Source organism: Microtus pennsylvanicus, chromosome 3 (assembly GCF_037038515.1).
Source record: "Microtus pennsylvanicus isolate mMicPen1 chromosome 3, mMicPen1.hap1, whole genome shotgun sequence".
NCBI lineage: Eukaryota > Metazoa > Chordata > Mammalia > Rodentia > Cricetidae > Microtus > Microtus pennsylvanicus.
In genome coordinates, this window is record NC_134581.1 from 113,571,341 (window position 1) to 113,594,517 (window position 23,177).

At 35.9% G+C, this 23,177-nt stretch overlaps 1 protein-coding gene across 18 annotated transcripts in view; it reads left to right on the top strand.

The window, feature by feature from the left end:
• Gria4 (glutamate ionotropic receptor AMPA type subunit 4) overlaps window positions 1–23,177 on the top strand; it is a 351,675-nt gene that overhangs the window by 277,141 nt on the left and 51,357 nt on the right. For 14 of the 18 annotated variants that reach the window (XR_012910070.1, XR_012910069.1, XM_075966877.1 and 11 more), the window contains 4 exons: window positions 6,753–6,863; window positions 12,840–13,046; window positions 17,138–17,508; window positions 19,470–19,668. Coding sequence is in view for 16 of the 18 variants with exons in the window: in XM_075966877.1 (XP_075822992.1) it covers window positions 6,753–6,863; window positions 12,840–13,046; window positions 17,138–17,508; window positions 19,470–19,668 (888 nt within the window). In the remaining 2 variants the exon portion in view is untranslated. Of the gene's footprint in view, window positions 1–6,752; window positions 6,864–8,175; window positions 9,791–12,839; window positions 13,047–17,137; window positions 17,509–19,469; window positions 19,669–23,177 lie in introns of those variants that run through there. The other 4 variants (XM_075966872.1, XM_075966874.1, XM_075966875.1 and 1 more) reach the window with 2 other exon arrangements.

The following is a 23,177-nucleotide window of genomic DNA, read 5'->3' on the forward strand; positions in this document are numbered from 1 at the left end:
TATATTTAAAAATTCCTTAGGATACCTTTAATTTTACCATTTATGAATACTAATGAGATTGGTTCCCTGACTATTTTTACATGAAAAAATAAATCTATTCTGAAAAATATAGTGTCTTTTTCCTCACACTGATCAATGTTCCTGACTTTATACACATCAGTACCGAGAACAGTCGATCACATAAATAAACAGTACAAAATGTCAGCAGCATGTTTCAAGACATTTCTGCTTTATGACATTTTGGAAATTGCTGGAAATCCTGTCCTAATCTCAGGCTAAAAGGCTAGTCCAACAACTTTTGTGAAAATCAAGTTAGCAGAACTTTGAAAATCAAACCATATATGAGTTAGGAGTAGTAAAACATGACTGTAACCTCAGTGCTGGGAGGCAATAAAAACCCTTTCCAGAGTTACAGGTCATCCTCAACCATGTAACCTGCTGCAGGACAATCTAAGCTGCATGAAACCCTATCTCAAAACGTAAAGAAATAAATAAATCACTGTAACATATTGATATCTACAAGTTATGGAATGACAGGAGAAAAATTTCAGGTATTTGTTTTCTATAAATACGCCACTGTATTTTTAATAAAATAAAAAACCTTTATATGTACAGTAAAAACTCAACAAATAACTTGTACAAATCTTAAATCTGAGTAAAGATTTTACAGGCAGAATGTATTGGTGTCATGTAGCATTAAGGATTGTACTACAAAGTGCTTGTATTGGGTATTTAGAAATCAAGGCTCCAGTGAGGTCACATGATGCATCATAAGCAAATGCTTCCAGCAAAAACTTGATTCAATACATATTTGATTTTGAATTAAGATGTGGTCACTGAAGGATCAGAAACTTATTATTGGTGCCTTCTCTTTTCTCCTTGTGCATCTCCCATGGTCACTTACACTAGTACATCACTGCTTAAGAAGTTGCGTTTAGCCAGTCATGACGCATGCATTTGATCTCAGCATTGGAAGCAGAACCAGATGGATCTCTGGTTTACAGAGTGAGGTCCAAGAGAACCAGGACTACATGATTAGTACCTACATTTAAAAAAAAAGAGGAGAAGAATGAAAAGATAACCTCTGGTCTGGACTTGATGTGATGGAGCCATATAATCTCACAGTAGTGGGTTATAACCATTGTGTAATGAGTGATACCGAGGATTCTTAACTTTCTCTTTTCTGCAGCATTGTCTACGAAGTCAGGAAAAGAGATGTTAAAGTTAGCTTATAAAAACGCTTTTTCAACTTTTGACTGTTTGAGAAATATTTTATCTAATATAATAGCTACAATTTATGGAAGCCCTGCTATGTTCCAAGAATCCAAACATGATTTTCTATATATATGCAATTTCATAGTCAGCCTATAACTTGGATTTTACTATATTTCTTCCTCTTAAACAAAAAGAAATTATGCCCTAATAAGATATGTATCCTATAGGAAAAATGTATTTAAATATGTGTGACTCTTGAACCTTTCAACATCATGTTTTGCCTCAAAAAAAAATCCTGATGAAAAAAGGATATGCAGTCCATTTGGTGATTAAAGAGAAGGCATGTGACATTGTAAAAGGAAAAGACCACTCACAGCTGGAGGAAATTATCACCGAGACAGGCTGCAGGGAGGATGTGAGGTTTAAAGTTAGTTTTAGAGGTAGACGTCAGATAGCAAAGCCAACAATGGCAGGAAAGGCTTGGCAGCAAGACAGTCAAGGGCATGTATAGAAATGGCAACAACTTACCCAATGCTTTGCTCCAGTCTATCACATGGGCGTGCATCTGGAACTGTGGGAGGGGGGTGATGGGGTGCTATTGCACAATGCAGATATAGGTTGTTGGCCTCATGATGACATCTCCTTCCTTACCTAGAGTCTGTCTGCTGATACATAGGAAACTTCAGGCCAACGGATTCAAGTCAGAGAGTAAAGAAGTTGAGTAACATCTCATGAGCCAAATTAGCAGGCTCCTTGAGTAAAGGAAGGAGACACACATCCCAAAAAGAAATTCTGGGCCTCCATTTTCTTGGCATATTGCTAGTCTGTCTGCTAGCTATGGAGTTGACAGTATTCCATTGACAACTAAAATTGTTAACTCCTAGGTAGGCAGAGGAAAGAGAAGCCAACTTCCTTTCATGCAACAAACATTGCAGAGCTGGTCGACTAAGCAGAAACCTTTAAAATGCAAAAGATGATCTTTTATTTTACAAAACAGTAACTATGGCTAGTCAAATAGCTCAATAAAATTGAAAGACTATGAAGAGAAAATAGGTGTGAATCCACAGTAATACCTTCTGGGCTGTTTATACTGCTGAATCCTTTGTGGCCTATTAACCACAGTGGTAACAAAAATTAAGTTTTCTCAGAAAGGAACTTAAGTAGAGAGTTAATGAATGATGCACAGATGGCTTCACACCCAACTGACATCCAGCCAAGACTCTTCAAAAAAAAAAATGAAGTATGAAATGATGCAGGCTTTTCTGTCTTTGTTTTCTCAGTGGCAATGATCAGCAAGGAGATGTGACAGGAATCTTACATTTAAAATTGAGCTAGCTAGCTAGCCAACATGAGAAAAACTATGCTAGTGAGACTATGTGGTGTGTCTGAGAAGTGAGCAATCATTCCTGTTAATTGAACACTTGCCAGTGAGGGAGCAAGCTTTGAACATAGGTCAGACAGGCAACCCATCAACTTGTCTGGCTGCTCTGGCAGGAAACCTGATTGCATCTTATTAAGCCAAAGCTCAAGATTTTCTGAACCAGATTCATAGATAAATGGGATCTTCTTGGTTACACCACTTCCCCCAAGGACTCCAGAGGGTGTGATTTACCACCCCAGGGCTTCAGAGAGTATGTTCCAAGGCTACTATTGCGGGAGTTCAAGAAATAATAATGGTAAATTTTCATTTGCTGATATTAGATTGTGTGCTGAGTACTGTCGTGGAAAGTTAATATTCATTTCCACATTTAATTTTCATGACAGCTTGAAAATAATGGGCATGCTTCTCAGCTTATAGATAACTAGGATCAAGAGAAACTAAGCAGCCTGTCCAGGGAGAGTCAACTGAAAGAGATGGTTTTGGAAAGAAAAGAAAACTTTGGTGGCTCCAGAGCAGCTCCTCCTGGCTACTTTGTAGCAACAATCCCAAAACTGTAAGATGTCCATTCGGATCTGATGTCCTTTCAGGACAGGGCTGCCTGTAGCAGTTCTCCAAGGCACCAACATTAGTAGAATAGACTTCTCTGTGCCAAAACACCCACCCCAGACTTATTCTACTAGCCAAGTCTACTAAACACACAGGGGCTTTACTTATACACTGTACTATATCTAGTGTTGTATCTGGGTAAAGTGGTTACATTTAAGGAAATTTAACCTCCCAGATTCTAAAGATAAATTTTTTCTGACATATATTACAAGTTTAATGATTTAAATGTTTCCAGATTTGTTTGTCTGATAATATAAAATCATTTTCAATCCCTCGGAGAGCATTCCTAATTAGTAGTTTAACAGATAAGATCAGGTAAGACAAATGTTAGTTTGGTTTTTTTTTTTTTTAAGCATGTTGGAATAAAATAGGAAAAGAAACAACAACTCTAGCTCAAATCTCAGCAAGTTTTTCTGAAATGAACTGAATAATATATAATATTCCAATAAATCTCCAATAATGTTTCAAAAGTAAATAAAAGCTACTCTTCTGTAGCACGAATAATAAAAAATACAGAGACAGATATTAAGGTTCAACCTGAAGATCAGAAAAGCAAAATCAGCCAAGCCACTAGACAGCTCTTATTTCTTTGAAATTTTCATACTGAAAGAGAATGAATTCCTGTTTCATCCAGCCTTATATTCCTCTCTAGTGCTGGGATTAAAGGTATGTCCCACCACTGCCCAACCTCAATGGCTAACTAGTGTGGCTGCTGGGATTAAGGGTGTGTGCAGCAACTGCCTGGTCTGTATGGTTGACTAGTATGGCTGCCTTACACTGACCTACAGGCAAGCTTTATTTATTAAAACACAAATAATATACCACTATACTCATCTTGCTTGAAAATGGAATGCCCAGTTGTAAAACCCTCTATGAGCATACAAACCTGTCTATGGAAAAAAGAATTACAAGAAGCCATTGAGATTTCTAAAGTACATATGGAAATTGAGGAAAAGGGTGGTTTCAAAATCATTTTAAGTGAAAAATTTTTTACAGATTTGCTACATGTCCTTTAGAAATGGATATACATGGACAACTGAACATAACTGTGGAATTTATAGGTACTATAATTTCTAATTAAAATCCTTTTGCTATACCTATTCTTTTTTAGTTATGTCTGCACCACTTGTGGATAATTATCTCTCTTTAACAATATTAATGCTTTGTTTGAATATATTCTTGCCTACTAATAAGGCAGTTAAGACACTTGACAGAGCGAGAGAGCTTTGTAAACCAGAGTAGATCAGACACTGACTGCAGACCCATGAGCAAGTACACATATTTTTATGGGGGTCCTGAGCTTTATGAACATCATTAAGAAATGAAACCTGCCCAAGAATTACATGAGCACTGACTTTTGGAAGTCATGCAGCATATAAGCAAAAATACAAGGATTTGGTATCGTACAGGCTTCATTTGTGAATACTCACATTACTGGATTATAATCTTAGATGGTTTGTTTAGTCTTCACAAAGTATATTCATATCATAAGCATAGACAATGATAGCAATAAACTCAATAACATTATGCTTACTAATTTTAGCAGGCATAGAATAATACACATCATACAGAGATATGCCCAAGAGCAACATTCTTTGTGTAGTAGCCTTCATTATCCTCCAATGATAGAAGTCAATCAGTGCATCCTCAATTTCCAGTAATATCCCACTGTCATACTTCATCTTCAGGCACTAACTGCTTGGTTTATTTTATATAGAAGTATTTAAAATATATAAATGAGAAAATAATATGAACTCTGTTTTAGTTAGAGTTTCTATTGCTGCGACAAAACACCATGACCAAAAGCAAGTTGGAGAGGAAAGGGTTCATTCGACTTACTCTTCAGCATTGCTGTTAAACACTGAACCGGGACAGGGACTCAAGCAGGGCAAGATCCTGGAGTGCAGGAGTTAATGTGGAGGCCTTGGAGGGGTACTTCTTACAGACTAGTTTTTCCTGGCTTGCTTAGCCTGCCTTCTTATAGAACACAAGACCAGTAGACTATGGATGGCACTACCCAGCATAGGCTTGACCCTCCCCCATTGATCACTAACTGAGAAAATGCCTGGATCTCAAGGAAGCATTTCCTCAGCTGAGGCTCCTTTCTTTCCGATGACTCTAGTTTGTGTCAAGTTAACACAAAAGCACCGGTACAAACTGTTAGTGTATGAAGTGTGTGACATGTGCAAACTAATGAGTGCAGGTGTGAGCACCAGTGCATGAGTACAAAAGCCAGAGGAAGACATGAGGAATTCTGTTCTTTCACGCTACATGTTATTCCCTTGAGACGGGGTCTTTTACTATTAACCTGGAGCTGCATTAACAGCTAATAAGCCACAGTCATCCTCCTGTCTCTACCCATCTCCCACAAATAGGGGTGCAGTCACATGCATAGCCGTGCAATGCTTTTTCCATGGCTGGTAGGCCTCTGAATTTAGGTACTCCCATTTGCTTATCCAGCAATCTTGCCAACTACGCCATTTCCCTAGCCCCAAATACTAAGATGTTTAAAGTTGAAGCACAAATTGAAATGTAAGCTTTAAAAAATAAAAATATTGCACATTAATATCCATCTGTGGCGCAGTTTGCATTTCAGGAAATGAATTCTCATATAGTACTTACATGATATCAAGTCAAAACATACTTTTATATTGCTGTTTGCAAATAAGTTTCCTTTACACAAACTATGGCTGTTTACTGTATATTCTGCGGTTTTCTTGATGAAGTTTTAGAAATTAGCTTTCGGTAGTGCTGGCCTATCTCACTAGATGAAAAGATCAATATGCCCAAGGTTTTATCTGTGTTTCTTCCATTCAGAAAAAAATCTTCCCTTGACTATTACATAACACTGAATTTGCTAAACATATATTAAGGCAGTATCTTTAACACTGTCTCAATAGGTGTAACTTAACCATCTACAATGTAACCATTATTCTTAAGGCTCTAGGAATATCAGAGAACAGAAAGCAGAAAAACTGTTAAGAACCAGAGGACCAGGACACCTGCTGTGAGATTGTGTCTTCTGTACTTGACAGGCACCCTGCTCCCATGAACTCTCAGCAATATGGCTGCAAGACCAACATAATGACAGCACCAGTTATCATGCCAACATGGACAGGGGAAGTCCACATAGTCCACCCATTGATGACAAGATGTAGGTGGTCCATACTTGCTAAGAGAAAGAGAATCAGTTTCCTCCAGAGATGTCCAGTCCCAAGTGGTCAGCCCATATAAACAAAGCTAAAACGATTTAAGGGGTTGTGTATATGTGTGTGCATCCATGCTACACTAATAATTAAAGAAGAAATCAAGAATTTTGGAGGACAATGGAGGAGTCTATAGAGGAGGGAATGTTGGGGTTATGTAGAGGAAGTGTTCCTCTATTAAATTTTCAAAAAATACAAAATTATCAACTTTCAAAATACAGTTCCTAATGTTCCTGAGGTTTAGGTTTGTTTGGCAAGCTCACTAGTTTGTAAAAGGGACTGTCGCAGCGGAACTCCAGGAGCACTTTTATGGTGAGTTTTCAATCAGCTTCTCTCTCTGGCAGGTTGGCTACTGGAATGATATGGATAAGTTAGTCTTGATTCAAGATGTACCCACTCTCGGCAATGACACAGCAGCTATAGAGAACAGAACAGTGGTTGTAACCACAATCATGGTGAGTTTTGGTGTATGCTTTCTAGTGTTCCGTCTTGTCCACAGGCAAATTTAACTCCCTGGCTATGATGAGGGGATACAAGCTGAATCTTAGTTGTGACTTGAGTGCTCTGACACACCCAGAGCTCCTGAGGCTTTGAACAACTCTGTCCCAAGCTTGGACACATTCAACTCTTTCATTGCCCTTACTTGTGTTACTTTTGGTTGCAATGTTTTTCTTGGGGGAAAAAAATGACTCAGATGTTAAAAACTGAGACTGTGAAACTGAAGTTGGAAATGTTTGAAATTCTCAGACCGCAACAATGAATAATGAATTTGAGGAAGTCGAGCTCCAATCGAATCCTAAAACCATCAGGTGGAAGTACCATATTCTCAGTGTTTTCAAAAGCATCAATGAAATAATCATCAATGGTGTTTAAATGGTTGTTTCAGCTCATCATGGGAGAGTGATATGTCTTGTCTATTTCTAATTACAAGCATGTAAATGGGAAAATTCTAATGGGTACTTTCTATATAACCGAATGCTTGATAAATTGATTTTGTTTGATATTTGTTTTTAATGTAAAAAGACATTTCCACCCACTGACTATTTTTCTCATTGACATATATAATTGAACAAACTTCTAGGAATCAAGGAAATGTGAATATTTCATTTGACCATATAATGAAATTTAACGTGCTCTAAATTTTAAGGCTCCTACTTCAAGGAGTTCTTGTGGATTTGCCTTTTAAATTGTATAATATTCTAAAGACAAATATGTCCTTCACATTTGGTAGTAGTCAAAGGAGATCAGAAGTTGGTAACTGTTTATACCTTATTTAAGATCACAGATCCTCAGCTAATTTTTTCTATAAGCAAAACATATTATCAGTTATTCATAGAAACTATTACTTTAAATAAAGTGGAAGTCATTGCCTAAGTTAACTTTTAATTTACATAATTTCAATTTTAGTTTTAGAGTTTTAGTAATTTCAAAATATTTCTAAAATTGAAGCTGAAATCAAAACATGAAAAATACCAAAATAGAAGCATTCGCCTATTGCAATCAGCTATACCTGTTTTGAGAAACCAGTTAGAAATTTAATGTAATCTGACAAGCCTTGATTTGGGAGTTGATTATTTTAGAATGCAAACCCACCAACAGCAGTGTTTGTATGAACTTTCTGACTTAATTGTGTAATATTTGCATGGGAGTTAAAAAGCAGGATATATATACATATATATGTATGTATGTATGTATGCATATATATTTTTCCTTTAAAAAGACACAATAATGGAAATTTATACTTCAGTACAGTCCTCCTCTTTTCAGCCTCTGATGAAGAATCCTATTTTAAGAAATTGACCAAGAAAGACAAGAGTTCCACGCTGTTCGACTATTCCTAACTAAGGCTCGAGTCTTGTTCTCCTGAGTAGTAAATTTAAGCTTATTTTTCATGTGGGATTCTTCTTGGATAACCAACTCTGGACTACCAGAAAACAGTTTTTAAATGTGTGTGTGTGTGTGTGTGTGTGTGTGTGTGTGTGTGTGTGTGTGTGTGTGTGTGAGAGAGAGAGAGAGAGAGAGAGAGAGAGAGAGAGAGAGAGAGAGAGAGACTTTTGTGAGTTATTAGAACAAAAGAGTTGTTCCTTAGTCCTTATAATTCTCAAGAAAATAGATGCTGAAAAAGAATATAGTAGTGATTTTGATATTCCTGTTCCCATGTCATAAAATGAAGTCATTGTACATGATCAGCACTCTAATTGTAGATTTCTTCAAAGTAAAACTCTGAATTTGTGCTTGTTTTCTGGATATACATATAATTGTTTGCTTTAGCATCTTTTGAAATGTCGCCTCTTCTGTGAAATGAATGTATGATGTATATTAAGAGTGTAATGTGGAGTCTTCTTCCCTTGGCCTGTTATAAAAGATGGTATTTATAATTCCTAGTGTCAAATTACATAATTGATTTTCCAAGCATGGCAGGTCTTCAGGAAGCATGATATCAAAAGCTAAGTAAAAATGTGACCGAAAATAAAATATATACTTCATATATATATGTAAAATTCTGTTTGCTTGATAGTGATGATAACAATACTTTTGTTATCAAAGTAATGTATAGGAGTAGTATCTGTCTTTTATATAACTGTCATCTTCATTTAAATCATTCCCCTGATATTTTCAGTTCCATGACTATTCCATAATACCAAAACAAAACAGACAACCCTACCGCACCCTCCCTTAAAGTGTTCATTGAATCTGGTTCTCTTTAAAGCATTAGCTTAGGATCTAGGACAATCACCTCAGCTCACTTACTTAAAAAGAAGTATGATTACCTCTAGCTGATTAGATAAGTGCATGCAATACCCCCCATATACTATTGAAAAACTCAATATGGATGGAGTTGGCTAAAGGTTGCAATAAGTCTGAAACAGAGATCTAGATATTGAAGGAGCTGAGAATGAGCTCTGACGAGCACAGAATTACTGTCTAAATGGGTGTGGTGTTACTGAACTCACTTTGTCTTCCCTGTGTATGCTGTGTTTATATGCTGATTTACTGTTGTGATATATGTTATTGCTAAATAAAATTGATTGAGAAATCCAGTTATACATTCAGAATACTTACTGAACGTCTGTTATGTTCCAGGAACAGGGTTAGACACTGGAAATACGACAGAAGTGACTTCTGCACAGCGAAATTTATATTACAGAAAAAATAAATATGAAACATAATTCGTGATTACAACTCTCAATACAAAATAAAATGTGCTATTATTATTTTTATGCTGTTGAAATTTATTTTTCCTTGCAACTGCTGTATGTCTATACTGGATTTTCATTTTCAAGATGAATTTATTCTACTTAAACACAACTATGTCAAACAAACTGACTACAAAAAAGCTAATCTAAATAGGAAACAATTTGCAATTATATGAATTTCTATTGTTAATTCTTACTGACTAAAAATGAGGTAGAAACCATAATATTCATGAGACTGGGGACATAGAGATGCCATTTTCTGCAGACAAATACCAACTGAAAACAAACAACCCCAGGAAACCAAATCTAAACCTCACAAATAGGAAAAGTATAACTATTGTGGTTAAAAAAAATTCTGCAGACTTGGGGTAGGGAAGTCCTTTTTATATAAACTCAGAACCTCCTCAGCTACAGAACTGTCTAGGAAATAAATCCATTCAAGAAAGAACATAAATGTGCCTGCCACAGACAGATAGCCTGTTTATTTACCATTTACTTTCGTTTTGAAGGTCTGAATCAATATAATCCAACACAACTTTTTAGTCAAACTATTCCTAATCAGTCAGAAGATGATGATCGAGGACAGGGCAGTTACTTCAAATGAAAATGTTTTCCTCTATTTTCTCTACTCAAAATATCATAAAAATTACATTGCCTGATTGTATTGAAATACATCTCTTTAATTTTGTTCCCTCTCTTGTTAAATCATATGAAATTCCAGTTAATGGCAAGTCTCTTGATGGATATTGTAACAACTCCAAGAGTTTTCAGATGTTTCAAAATTAAAAACCTGACTCCCATTTCTGTCACCTATTAACCAAATAAAATTTAATATTCACTTACCTTCCATGACTCTCAAGTTTTCTGCCCACTTGATAAGATGCTAACTTCAAGATGCAATGCAAAATGTAAATCAAAGTATATAGCTCAAGAACTCAGCATTGCACCTAGCACAAAGAAAGCTCAAAGTCAGGAAGAGAAATTACTTTTTTTTTTACAATAAATCTGCTGTTCCCACCATTAGTTTCCCTTTACTCTTATCACAAAGAATTTACAATCATTTTGATCACAAGGAAATGAAGGAGAAATCATTTTTTGTTACTAGCTCTACCTTCCTGTAAATTGCCTGGCACAAAGTAGATGTTTAATAAATGCTTGATTAAATAATGAACTTAAAGTTTTTTGTTAACTAAACTATTCACCATGTTAGAAGAACTGATTAGATTAAGGGAAAGCCAAAATAATTCATACAAAATTAATGAAGTAAGATGCTTAATTGTGGAGTAAAATTTCTAAATGTTCAAGTATTCAAGACCCTTTACACTTGGCCTTCAACCTTTGTTTCAAATGAGAGGACTAGCATAGCTCACTCTACTGAATATTCTAACTGTTCAGATATAGCTCTCATATTTTACACGTTATTTTATATGTATGACTTTTGCTGTTTTCCATATAATCTTCCATAGGTTAATTAGGTCGTTCTAAAAAGATGAAAAGAATTTGTTCACAAAACTCCTAAAACTGTATAGTTTAGAAAGTCATCCCTTTGCAGCTACTCACAAATTTGCATGATCACATTCATAGTTTGAGAAACATGTTGAGCTTTCATACATACTCTTTCTAAATTATATATACTTTTTCATATATTCTTTCTAAAGAATAATAACAATCTTCATTAAAGAAGGGACAAACATTTACCTTAATTTTATTAAGGGCAAATTTTACTTCTTACCTCATTTAGTCTTGTATATCCATCCAATGCCAAGGATCTGGGTCACACAGTCATGACAAGCAGAGATATAATTTAAGAAATAGTATAAAGACATGTCACATAGTTTCCCACTGCAAAATCACAGGAAGTATCTCCATGAGAAAATACAATTTTCTGAAATTTCCTCATTTTCTTAAGTTTTTAAATTGTTATTTATGCTTGCAAGGTAATTATAATAAAGTCAGAATTTGTGTGGACCTATTGGACACTCTATAGATCAAGCTGCTTTCTTCTGTAGAGCTCCAAATGCAAATTCCAATTCTTTAACAGATAAATTTTTCTGGAGAAAAGAAAAAAACACTTAGAACAACCCTAAATTAAGGTTAGAGTATGATTTTCATAAGATGAAAGTACATTACATCAACAATGTTGTAGCCAATGTCATTACTACTTTTCTGAAAATGAAACACTGAGGTATGACCAGGAGTTCCCTCCATACTATGTACTACAAACCTATCAAACCCATCTTTCTGTTTATGGATAGGTGCCAATAGATCGTTCACAATAGGATGACTAAACCATCTCTAAAATTAAAGCCTTAAACTGCTGTTATTTAAGTGTGTGTGAGTGTGTGTGTGTGTGCTCAAAGAAAACAATTTAGCAACTATCAAACACCAAGAAACTATTGCATATGATGATAATGTTTTCAATATTTTTTCCTCCCATTCTCTGACGCAGAGGAAAACGGCCTCCCCTAAAGACATATTTCGTAGTAAACTTACAATTCATGAAGCACATTTCTTATTTAAAGTCAAAATATGGGACAGCAGGAGCAAAGTGAATTTAACACAAGTAACTAGAGACATGTGCCTTTAAGCTTCTTCAATTGAAGAACTGTAGCAAATGCCTTCTCTGAAAAAAGCATCTTATTTAACATACTTGAAATGGTTTTCTGAAAAAGAAAAGGTACAGAATATGAAGTTATGAGACCTTGATTAGGTTTTTAATACACTATAGTGGTCACTTTGTAATTTCCAGTTTCATGAAATATTTTGGAAATATCAGTTTCAAGGCTAAAAATGATTAAATACTCTACCCTAGAAAATTACTAAAGTAAGGTGGGCAGTGGTGGCATGTTCCTTTAATCCCAGCACTGGAGGCAGAGGCAGGCAGATCTTTATGAGTTCAAGGCCAGCCTGGTCTGCAGAGTAAGTTCCAGAACAGCCAAGGTTACATAAAGAAACCCTAATGGTTTTATTTTTTTTTAAATGTCATAGTACTAGGTACATGACAATCAATCAAAACAGTTTTAAATTTTAATTTTATTATTCAATGCAAACCAGTTTAATACAGTTCTAAGTTTATTTATATTCATCTATCTTAGTAATAAATTCAAGCCACATAAAATCACATAAACATAATAAATATATTCTTTTGTCAAAAAATTCTGAAACTATAGTTACAGAAAGGTTTTTCAGATGTTTTGTAATTTCTCCTTTACAGTTCTGCTTCTCTCATTGTAGGAATCCCCCTATGTTATGTACAAGAAAAATCATGAAATGTTTGAAGGAAATGACAAGTACGAAGGCTACTGTGTAGATTTGGCATCTGAAATTGCAAAACATATCGGTATCAAGTATAAAATTGCCATTGTCCCTGATGGAAAATATGGAGCGAGGGACGCAGACACTAAAATCTGGAATGGGATGGTAGGAGAGCTTGTGTATGGGGTAAGCAAACCTACTTATGAGGAATTTACTTACATAAACCTGAAGCCTCTTTTCCCTTGGACATATATCAATTTTTAAGCATCCATTGACTGTTTTATTTTCTAATTTATAGCAATGTTTCAAAATATATTCGACATATTCAAACATTTCCCTATTTCATTAGAAATGCACATTCCAAAGAACAGAAGAAATAAAAATCCAAAATACAGTGTCCTCCAGATAGCACAGAGAAAGTAATAAAAAAAAGCGACATTGGCTTTAGAAACTGTGATGAATATGCATTCAACAAGTAGACACAGACAACTTCAATGATCAATCAGCAACCTGTTACTTGGCAGATTCCTTCCAATAGTATAAAGCCAGTGACTACTTTATCTAATTGTGTGTATCCTTGCTATTCAAAATTGTTCATAAGTGTCTTTTAACTAATTTCTAATTGTTATAGTCTCCCAGTGTCTAAAATGTTCATCAGTATTGTGCTTCTTACAATTCTTTGAGCCACAGTAAATGTACATTTCAGATAATGTACCTTTTCTGTACCCCCTTTTCATTCAAGCATACATAACAAAACACAAAAGCTAGACTGATTTTCAAAGTAGGCCTCTAACACAGCATGCTGTGCCCTTCCCCTGAGCAAGCACAGTAGACATGGAATGCACATATCGATAGCCAAGGGCAGTCCCAACACAACACAGCAGGAAATTTCTGCCTCAATGAACAAGATCAAGGTCCCTCATTTTTGGCAGCCACTGTAGTGTCACAATCAAACCATAGTAATTCTATAATATGTTCCAAATTCAGAGTCCAAACCTATAGTACACAGTAAGTTTGTGCATCCAGGTACTAATAAAAGAAACCGAATTATGAAATATTCTAAATGCTACTTTGTAGTTTATAGATTCCACGTTCAAATCACACACTCTTTTTGAAATGAAGAATTACATGGAGAACCATCCTTCCTCAGGAAAAAGTAAACAGACTCAAGATAAAGGCAAAGGTCACAGGAGGAATCAAATTCCTGGCTAGAACTGCAATGAAACAGTTTTAAAATTCTGCATCTCATTCTTTTATTATTATTATTATTATTATTATTATTATTATTATTATTATTATTATTATTATTACTTAAAACTTTTTAAATTTAAGACCCTCTTGTTCACTCACTAAGGAGCCCTAGCACCCTGGTGCAGAACGCTGTAGAGCCTGTGCTCGCTGCTTCAGCCTTTGCAGATTCTTACAAGCTTTGCTCAGTTGACTTAGAGGGCCTTGTTCCCCCAGTGTCCTCCATCCACTCTGGGTCTTTCACTCTTTTTATTCTCTATTCTACTGGGTTCCCTGAGATCTGAGGGGAGGGATTGCACTCGTTCCTATTTTCAAACTAGACATGAGAAACATTTCCCACAAGGTGCAGTACGGTTGCTAAGACTTCAGCAGACACAGGAAAATAGGTCATATCATAAAGCACCCAGTTTAACTTCCATAGGGAAGACTTGCCAGAGTGTTTCACTGACTCCAAATGAAGGGAATATGAAGTTTAAAAATAATATGCAAAATATATTTTACCATGGGTTTCAATGACCATGTCAAAATGGGTTTTAAGTTCTGAAGGAGGAGTCCCTTAAGACTTTAACTTCTAATACTTCAGAAAATGGCATGTTCCAAATTGTTAGAACCATGGGCAAAATTCTTTTTCCCAAAATATGCTAGGTCAGAAGATGTAAATTTTTTAATATTTCTTTTTTAAGGATATCTTTATAGTCATAATAGGGAATCCTAGGTATAAGACACACTTCTAAATATGTAGATAGAATTTTCTACTTGCCACTAAATAAATTATTTAAAGGCTTTCGATTTTGGAGAATTTCAGATTACTAACTCCATCCCTACTTAGCTTTAGATGGTCTGACCTACTGGAAAAATTCTGGGATATCTGTTACATGTCTTCTCTCATCTCTGCATAAGTGTTGTGACTATATTTTATTTGGGAAAAATTGCATAAATAATAAAAAAAACAAATGGTGCACGAGATCATAAACAACACCCATGTCAGAGCAATAGAAAGTCCTGAAATTAGATAATTCTCAGTGACAGCAAAGAGATGCCGTAAGGCTCTTAGTATGTCTTCATGTCTCTTATAGGTTCCCCTGACTACTTTTTACTGTTGTTTCTATAGTCTGTGCTTGATTCTTCACTTTTTCTTGCTTGCTTGCTTGCTTGCTTGCTTGCTTCCTTCCTTCCTTCCTTCGTTCCTTCCTTCCTTCCTTCCTTCCTTCCTTCCTTCCTTCCTTCCTTCCTTCCTTTTCTTCTTTTTCTTAACGCATACTCAAATGCCTAGTTTGCAAGGTTTGAGGTAAAACATAGTCATTTTCTCCTAGACAAAACTTATTAGAGAGTAAAATGACAAACTATAGAACTTTTGTTTCCTCTTTGGAAACTGTTACTATAATTTTTATACATTGATTGCCTTGCATCATTTACATAGAGAGCTAACATACAACTATATAGGAACCTGACATACACTTTCAGGACACTCCTTGAATCAATCCCTCTGTCTCTCTGTCTTTCTCTGTCTCTCTGTCTCTCTCTATCACTCTCAGCATATGTTTGCTCATCTTTGTGCTTGATCACAAAAAGTAAAGAGCAATCTATTAATGACTTAACACTAAAATTGCCTGTAGTATGAGTGATGGAGTGAAGGAGTGAAGAAGTGATTCTTTATTGTCACGCCAATGGTGTTTAAGAATAAAAATCTCATCTAGCTTCCAATGAAAGCATCTCACACACTCTATTCTATCAATCTGTAAAAGGTAACAAAACAAAGCACACACAACAACCTCAGCATTGGCACACAAAGTACACACACATTCTCACCCGTTGTACTGAGCTGTGATCATTATAACAAACCCGAAATCTCAAGCTATGTAGCAGTGAATTAAGACAGGTTGTCTCTAAATAAATCTAAAAATTAAAAGTACAAAAGGTCAGTGTTTAAGAGCATTTGATGCTTTTGGCAGCAAGAGTAAAGAACCAGAGGTCGGCTCCTAGCACCATTGTTGGACAGCTCATAGCCACCTGTAAGTCTGGCTCCCTATTCTGACCTCTGAGGGAACCTGTCCACATGAACACATACATACACATCTATCAAAATTAATAAATCCTGTAAAAAATGATAGCCTCTGGAGAAGATTGTGTCTAAATATGCCCGCTCTTATTTTGATGAGAACTATTTTCCTTTAAAGTAAATAAAACTCTATTTTAATTTGTCGTTTAAACCAGAGTTTAATTTTTATGGCACAATTTATAAAATTCTATTCAAGATGTTTTCCAGACTCAAGTCTAAGAGCTACCACAGTGTGGAAAACTCATTCAGTCTTAGTTCTGTCCAGATAAGCAGCAGGAAAATGTCATTTAAGGTAATTTAATTTGCATCACATAAAGACTACATCAGCACATGTTAGCATTGTCTAATTAAGGGTTTAGTAGGTAAACAGGCAAAAACACTGTCCCATTTTAGAGACACATAAAAAAAACTCAGGGTCACCAAACAATGAAAAGGGGTCTTGTGATTTTGATATCTGAGAATTAAAGATACTATCTTGTTTTAAAAGAATATCAGAAAGAGAAAATCAAAGAATGTCTATCACAGGAAGCAAATGGCAGCTTCCAGATTTTTGTGTGTGAACTGAGCTGGAATATGTTGTCAAAAGAACAGGGATTTTTTTTTTTTATGAGACAAACACTGATCAGGCAATACCCTTGACAATATTTTTGAAGGTGGGCACAACAGTATGTAACCCAAACACTTGATAAAGCTGAGGATCATGAATCCAAGGCCAACATAAACTGCATAGTGGGATTCTGTCCCAACCTTTGTCAACTAAAAAGATTCGATGCGATTTATGTATTAAGTAGTATCTCATAAAACCAAACCACTATGTGTTTTATTACCTATAATTGACATTTATTACTGATGGCATCCAAATTTATTTTAAAAAATGAATGCAATACTGGTAAACTTTGCTGGTCACTCTACTGCTGACTGCCCCATGGAATTTGCTGATGTGTATTTCCTTGTGTCTTTTCTCTCACAGAAAGCGGAGATTGCTATTGCACCTCTGACAATCACTTTGGTGCGTGAGGAGGTCATCGATTTCTCTAAGCCTTTCATGAGTTTAGGCATCTCTATCATGATCAAAAAGCCTCAGAAATCTAAACCAGGAGTGTTCTCCTTCTTGGACCCTCTGGCCTATGAGATCTGGATGTGCATAGTGTTTGCATACATTGGTGTCAGTGTGGTCTTATTCCTAGTCAGTAGGTTTAGCCCATATGAGTGGCACACGGAAGAGCCTGAGGATGGAAAGGAAGGTCCCAGCGACCAGCCTCCCAATGAGTTTGGCATCTTTAACAGCCTCTGGTTTTCCCTGGGTGCCTTTATGCAGCAAGGATGTGACATTTCACCCAGGTTAGTGTTAAAACTGACACTCTTCACCAGTTCTCAGAGATTCTGAATGTTCTCCATAGTTTCTCTGTCTTCTTCTCCCTGAGACAGAACACTATCTGAAGTGCAGAAAAAATAGCAATTATCTCATAATCCTATTTTATAACTAATATCTTCTAAGCTAGCACAAACATAGATGCATTACAAGAAGTAATTATGTGATCCACTGCCACTCCCCAAAATTATTTTGTAATACTTTTCATTGAGTAGCTATACAGGTGTTAACCAAATCTAAACTGTAGAATAACACCCATTTTTATGGTATCTCTTATCCAAAAACTCTTGCTGTGGCTGTTATTGTGATCTGTCACCAAAAATTGTTGTTGAACTTAACTCGCATAACTTAAGGGAAATCTCTACTCTGGGGTTTCTGCAAACGTGAATGGTGTGCTTTGTAGTAGATGTGGATGGTTTTTTAGGAAGCATTGAAGGAAGCTGAGCACCGGGGGAAGAGCTAGCCATGGAAATAGCTGTTTCTGCAGGGTCATCCGTATTTCCTTTCTTCCCTGCCACTGTGGTATTGTAACACAAAAACTCCAGCTTGCTACATAAAAAAATGGTTGGTTTCTCCCACAAGAGTAACTAAAAGAATAAGAAAGAAAATATCGGATTTTGTTTATTTGAAAAAATATATATGTTTAGAAATACATGTGTTTCCAAAAGAAGGCCTTTTGTAATCAATTCATCTGAAATTAAGACCCAAGAAATGACAAAAAATCTTTAAATTTCAATAATATAGGATAAAGAGGCAAAAAGAAAGGATCAGAGCAAACCAAATTTTTTGAACTGAAGGTTAAGATTATACTAAGCTAAAACTAACAGGTTCCACATTTTAAATCACAAATGACCTGATTAAAATTAGCAAAGAGGTCAGGGGGTAGAAGAACCACAGAAAATTCCAAGTTTTGCTTTACATAAAACAAGAAGTGTTTATGACTAGTGAGTTGATTCAGACTAAACCCAGAGATATGAATTCAATTCCTACACTCTACCTGGTAGAAGAAAATAACTCTCCCCTGACTTCTTTATGTATAACATAGTGCATACATGCACATGCCAACACACAAGTAGAAAAATACAACGCAACTTTTAAAAATTTAACTCTATATTTTAAAGCTACTTGGCAGATGTGGTGATTTACCTACAACACTCAGGAGGCTAAGGCAGAATTGCTCCAAGTGTAAGAAAGCTATGGGGCACATAGTGAGTTTCAAGCCAGCCTGGTCTAGATAATGAGAGAGACCATGTCTTGATGGTAAAAATTAGTAAAATTAGTTATGAACAATATTCCCTGTATTTTTTAAAATTTATCTTATTTTAACTTTTCTTCTGTTAATTACATCCTCCTACACAGCATAAAATATACTTTTAGGACAACTCCTCATCTCAAAGTAAAGTCTCTTGAGGGCAAATCTCATCTCACTTAGTCCAGCCTCATCCTGACCTACATGGCATCCTCTCTGGAAGGTGTCTACCGTTGGGCAGAAAATCTAAACTCTGTTAGTTTAAAATCTAATTTCTCGTTGTCTGCAACATGAAGAGAGTAAAACACTGCCAATAAAACCAGAATACCATATTGTGGTTTATCAATGGCTGCATCCTACTTCAAAGATGATGAACTATCAGAGAAAGTACAGACGACATTAAGCAATATTCCCTTTGCTATCTGCCAGAGAGGACAGTTCCACATTTCTGCCAATAAAACAACAAATTCATTTTGCCATGTCTTCAGTGGCACTTAATTTTAGCAATGATGTGAAGTATGCCATTGTGCATTAATATAAGCCGCATTCTTAAGTAGACTAGCAGAAAATAGCACTATATTTGAAATTGTAACTTTTAAATATGGTTGAGAATTGGTGACATTTCTTTTTTTTTCCTGTGACTTAGAAAAGTAAAAACTGTATAATTTTATCCATGTTTAGATCCCTTTCAGGTCGAATTGTTGGAGGCGTCTGGTGGTTCTTCACACTCATCATTATATCATCTTACACTGCCAATCTGGCTGCTTTCCTGACAGTGGAGAGAATGGTCTCCCCCATAGAAAGTGCAGAAGACCTGGCCAAACAAACAGAAATTGCATACGGAACACTAGATTCGGGATCAACAAAAGAATTCTTCCGAGTAAGTCACAGGAGTAAGAATAGCACCTTTATAATTCTGAATTCCAGGCAATGTTTACAACACTTATAACAGTAGTGTGGATTGGAACGCACAATGACAACAGCTGAGTTTACTCTTCGTGGCTTTTTCTAGGTTTTATAATCATAGTCTTAACTTACTGAAACTGATGCACACTGCTAGAAAAAAACCTCTCTGAGAAATAACAATAGTAAAAAGGTAACCAAAGTCACATGGCTTACCCAACATTCCAGCGTTACTAGCACTCTGATCATTTTACTTCAAAAAAGATTAGAACTGTATCTATCTGAGGTCAAGAATATAAAAATGGAAAGCAAACCTTTCTTTTAAAAGAAAGACTACATTTAACTTTTATATTTGACACTCAAAACCTCAGTGCACACTCTGCTTTTTCTTTTTTTAATTACTTAAAAAAATGCCAATCCAAATTCCTACTCCCTCCCCTCCTCCCCTTCCTCTCCCTCCACAGACCTTCCCTCCACCCCTCCAACTTTAAGGGAGTGCCATGAGCCCTGCCCTGTGGAAAGTCCAAGGCCCTCCCTACTACGCCTAGGTTGAGCAAGGTTTACATCCAAAGAGAATAGGATCCCATGTAGCTGGTATATGCAAGTAGAGACACATCCCAGTGTGACTATCAGTGTAGCCCCTCAGTCTGCCCCAGATGTCAACCCCCTTCAGGGGGACTTGGTTGTTCCCATGCTCGTTCACTCCCAGTCCAGTTGGAGTTGGTGAGCTCCCATTAGCTCAAGCAAACTGTCTCAGTGGATGACCCCCTCATGGTCTTGAATTCCTTGCTAATACTCTCACTCCCTCCACTCTTCAACTGTATCTTGGGAGTTCAGTCCAGTGCTTGGATGTGGGTTATTGCTTCTGTTCCCATCTGTTGTTGGATGAAGGTTCTATGGTGATATTTAAGATAATCATCAGTCTGACTACAGGATAAGGTCAGTTCAGACACCCTCTCCTCTATTGCTTAGGATCTCAATGCAGACTTTTTTATGAGCCAAATCACTCTGTAATCTACTCCATAGCTATGGTTTTCAAAGCAAAAGCTTCGCTTTCTTACAAAATGCTATTGGCAAGAAAGGTACCTCCCTAAAAAATGGTTCTGGATACATCTATACAGTTTTATGGAATTTAGATTTGGTGGCTTTTGTTTGACAGTAAAATGTTTCAAGTTGGTATAACTGTGTGTTGTGTGGATAAAGTTCCTTTGACTTTTTATTACTAATGACGGGTGTTTGTCTTAGTCTGTTCTATTTTTTTTTCAGTTGTTCCATTGGAGTTAAATTGTTTTTAACCATTTTTAATTTTTTTTGAGACAGTATTTCTCTATGTAACAGCCCTAGCTATCCTAGAACTAGCTCTCTAGACCAGGCTGGCCTTAAAGTCACAGAGATGATGCCTGCCTCCTGAGTACTGGGATTAAAGGCATGGGCCGTCACTACCTGGCTGGTTTTTTGTTTGTTTCATTTTGTTTTGTGTTGTTTTTAAGTTAACAAATTAACTAGTTTAGTTCTGGGATCTTGTTCAGATATGCTATTGTGCTTTGTTTTTCTCAGTGCTTCCTTGTCACCTACGGTCCTCTTCATGTCCCCCATGTTCCCTTCTTATGGGTCCTTCCTACTCCAAATATTTCTTCTTTTCTTTCAGTTCCCTTCTAATTTGCTTCTTCTTAGGTATACAAAACCTACTGAGCAATGTACACTCACAGATTCTACCAGCTTATTTTGTGAACTGGGGGCCAAAATATTAAAAGGTGGCCAATGTGACATTTCATAGATATTGAAGTAGATAATAATGAATATATGTTGTATTTAATATCGATTAGTTGATATTATTCTAAATAATACCAATTATTCAGAATGTGAGAGATATTTTACTATTTTCTAAGCTTTTTATTTGAAAGCAATGATAGCTTATCTTCTGGGCTTTTCAACAGCGTCTGAGAGAGTGACATGTGTCATTTTTCTCAGTAGCTTAAAAATAAACAAAACCAAATTTATGCTCTGTGATCTGGCTTTAAATTTACTTGACTTTCAATTAGATACCTTTTAAAAAAGAAATTTTCATTTTTATTTTGATTATATAGTATTACAAATATTTATATAAATCTAAATTAACACCAAATCACTCAAAACTTGATGAAATAAATGAGTATTGTGCTTAGTGTTGAGTATTAGCCACAAATATTGATTAAAATTTTAAATGATCTGAAAATATTTGTGAATTTTTCTGAATGACTAACTGTTATGACAGTAGACGTTATTAATATTGTCTGGATAAAGTTACTCAGTCAAGCCTTCTCTTAATTTGCTGAAGAGATGGTAACATTTACTGACATGTCCTGGAAGCCGTCCTGTATCTGAATAGAATGCTGTCACTTCCCTTCCACAGAGAAGTGATGAATGGTGTCCATTAAATGATAGAATTGGCAGGTTCACCACATTGCCTTGAGTAATGAAAGAGAAAAGACATATCGTGTTGATACCTGGGAAAAACAAATGATAGCTCACTGGAAAGCTCTTTAGAGGCTAACACAGTGCAAATATTGACCTCTTAATCTTATTAAAAAGTTTTATTTTTTTTCCTGCTCAAATTCTGAAAACTGGTGAGATAGATAAGAGGTTGTATCAATTAAAACACGTGTAAGCAATGAAAGCTGCCTCCATTGTTTAAGTCTTCTCATACAAGCTCAACCCCAATCAAGCCTCTAATTCTTTCTCTCTTGCCCAATTTCAGTTTTAAAATGGGAATATATGTATAAGTTTAGGTATATATTTTTACAGAACATTCCAAACAGAAATGGGTCAACAAAGTAATTTTCTTAGGCAAAACTCTTTCAAGAATGTGTACATTTGGGTCTTCTGATAAAAACAACATTATTTTCTACCCTATTTGCCTCCTTCCTGCCATTCCCATTCATGGTGACCTGGTTTATATAAACCATTGTTCTGATAAGCAGAGAAACAGAATTTGAAGGGTATTTTTATACTTGTCCGAAATGCTTTTTTTTAGTACACCATAATGGCACATCTGTCAGCTCCACTCAGCCATCTCAGGTAGCAACTGACCTACAGGCAACATTACACAAGAAGGCATTGCTTTTTCCCACTGCAAAAACAATGTAGGCCATTTTTGGGGGGAAATTACACATGCACTTGCCTTGGCTTCTCCCCATTATGAAAGTCCCTATACTTGGGGTTCTGCACATCTTGTTAAGCTTATACTTTCCAAAGCACTGTACATGTCACTCATAACAGCCATGGCATTCAAGCATTCTATATTACACACCTAACTCAGATACTGATTTTCACGGCAACCCAAACTGAATCTTGTTTCTGTCATCAGTAAGCTGGAAGAATAAGTGAGCTTGGGGTTTAGAATATTATCAACTAAGATACAGATGAGACGTCTCCAAAACACAGACTTTGATTCCTATACCACTAACAGATAGAAAGTAACTAAATGTCCACTAGAATGCATGATAT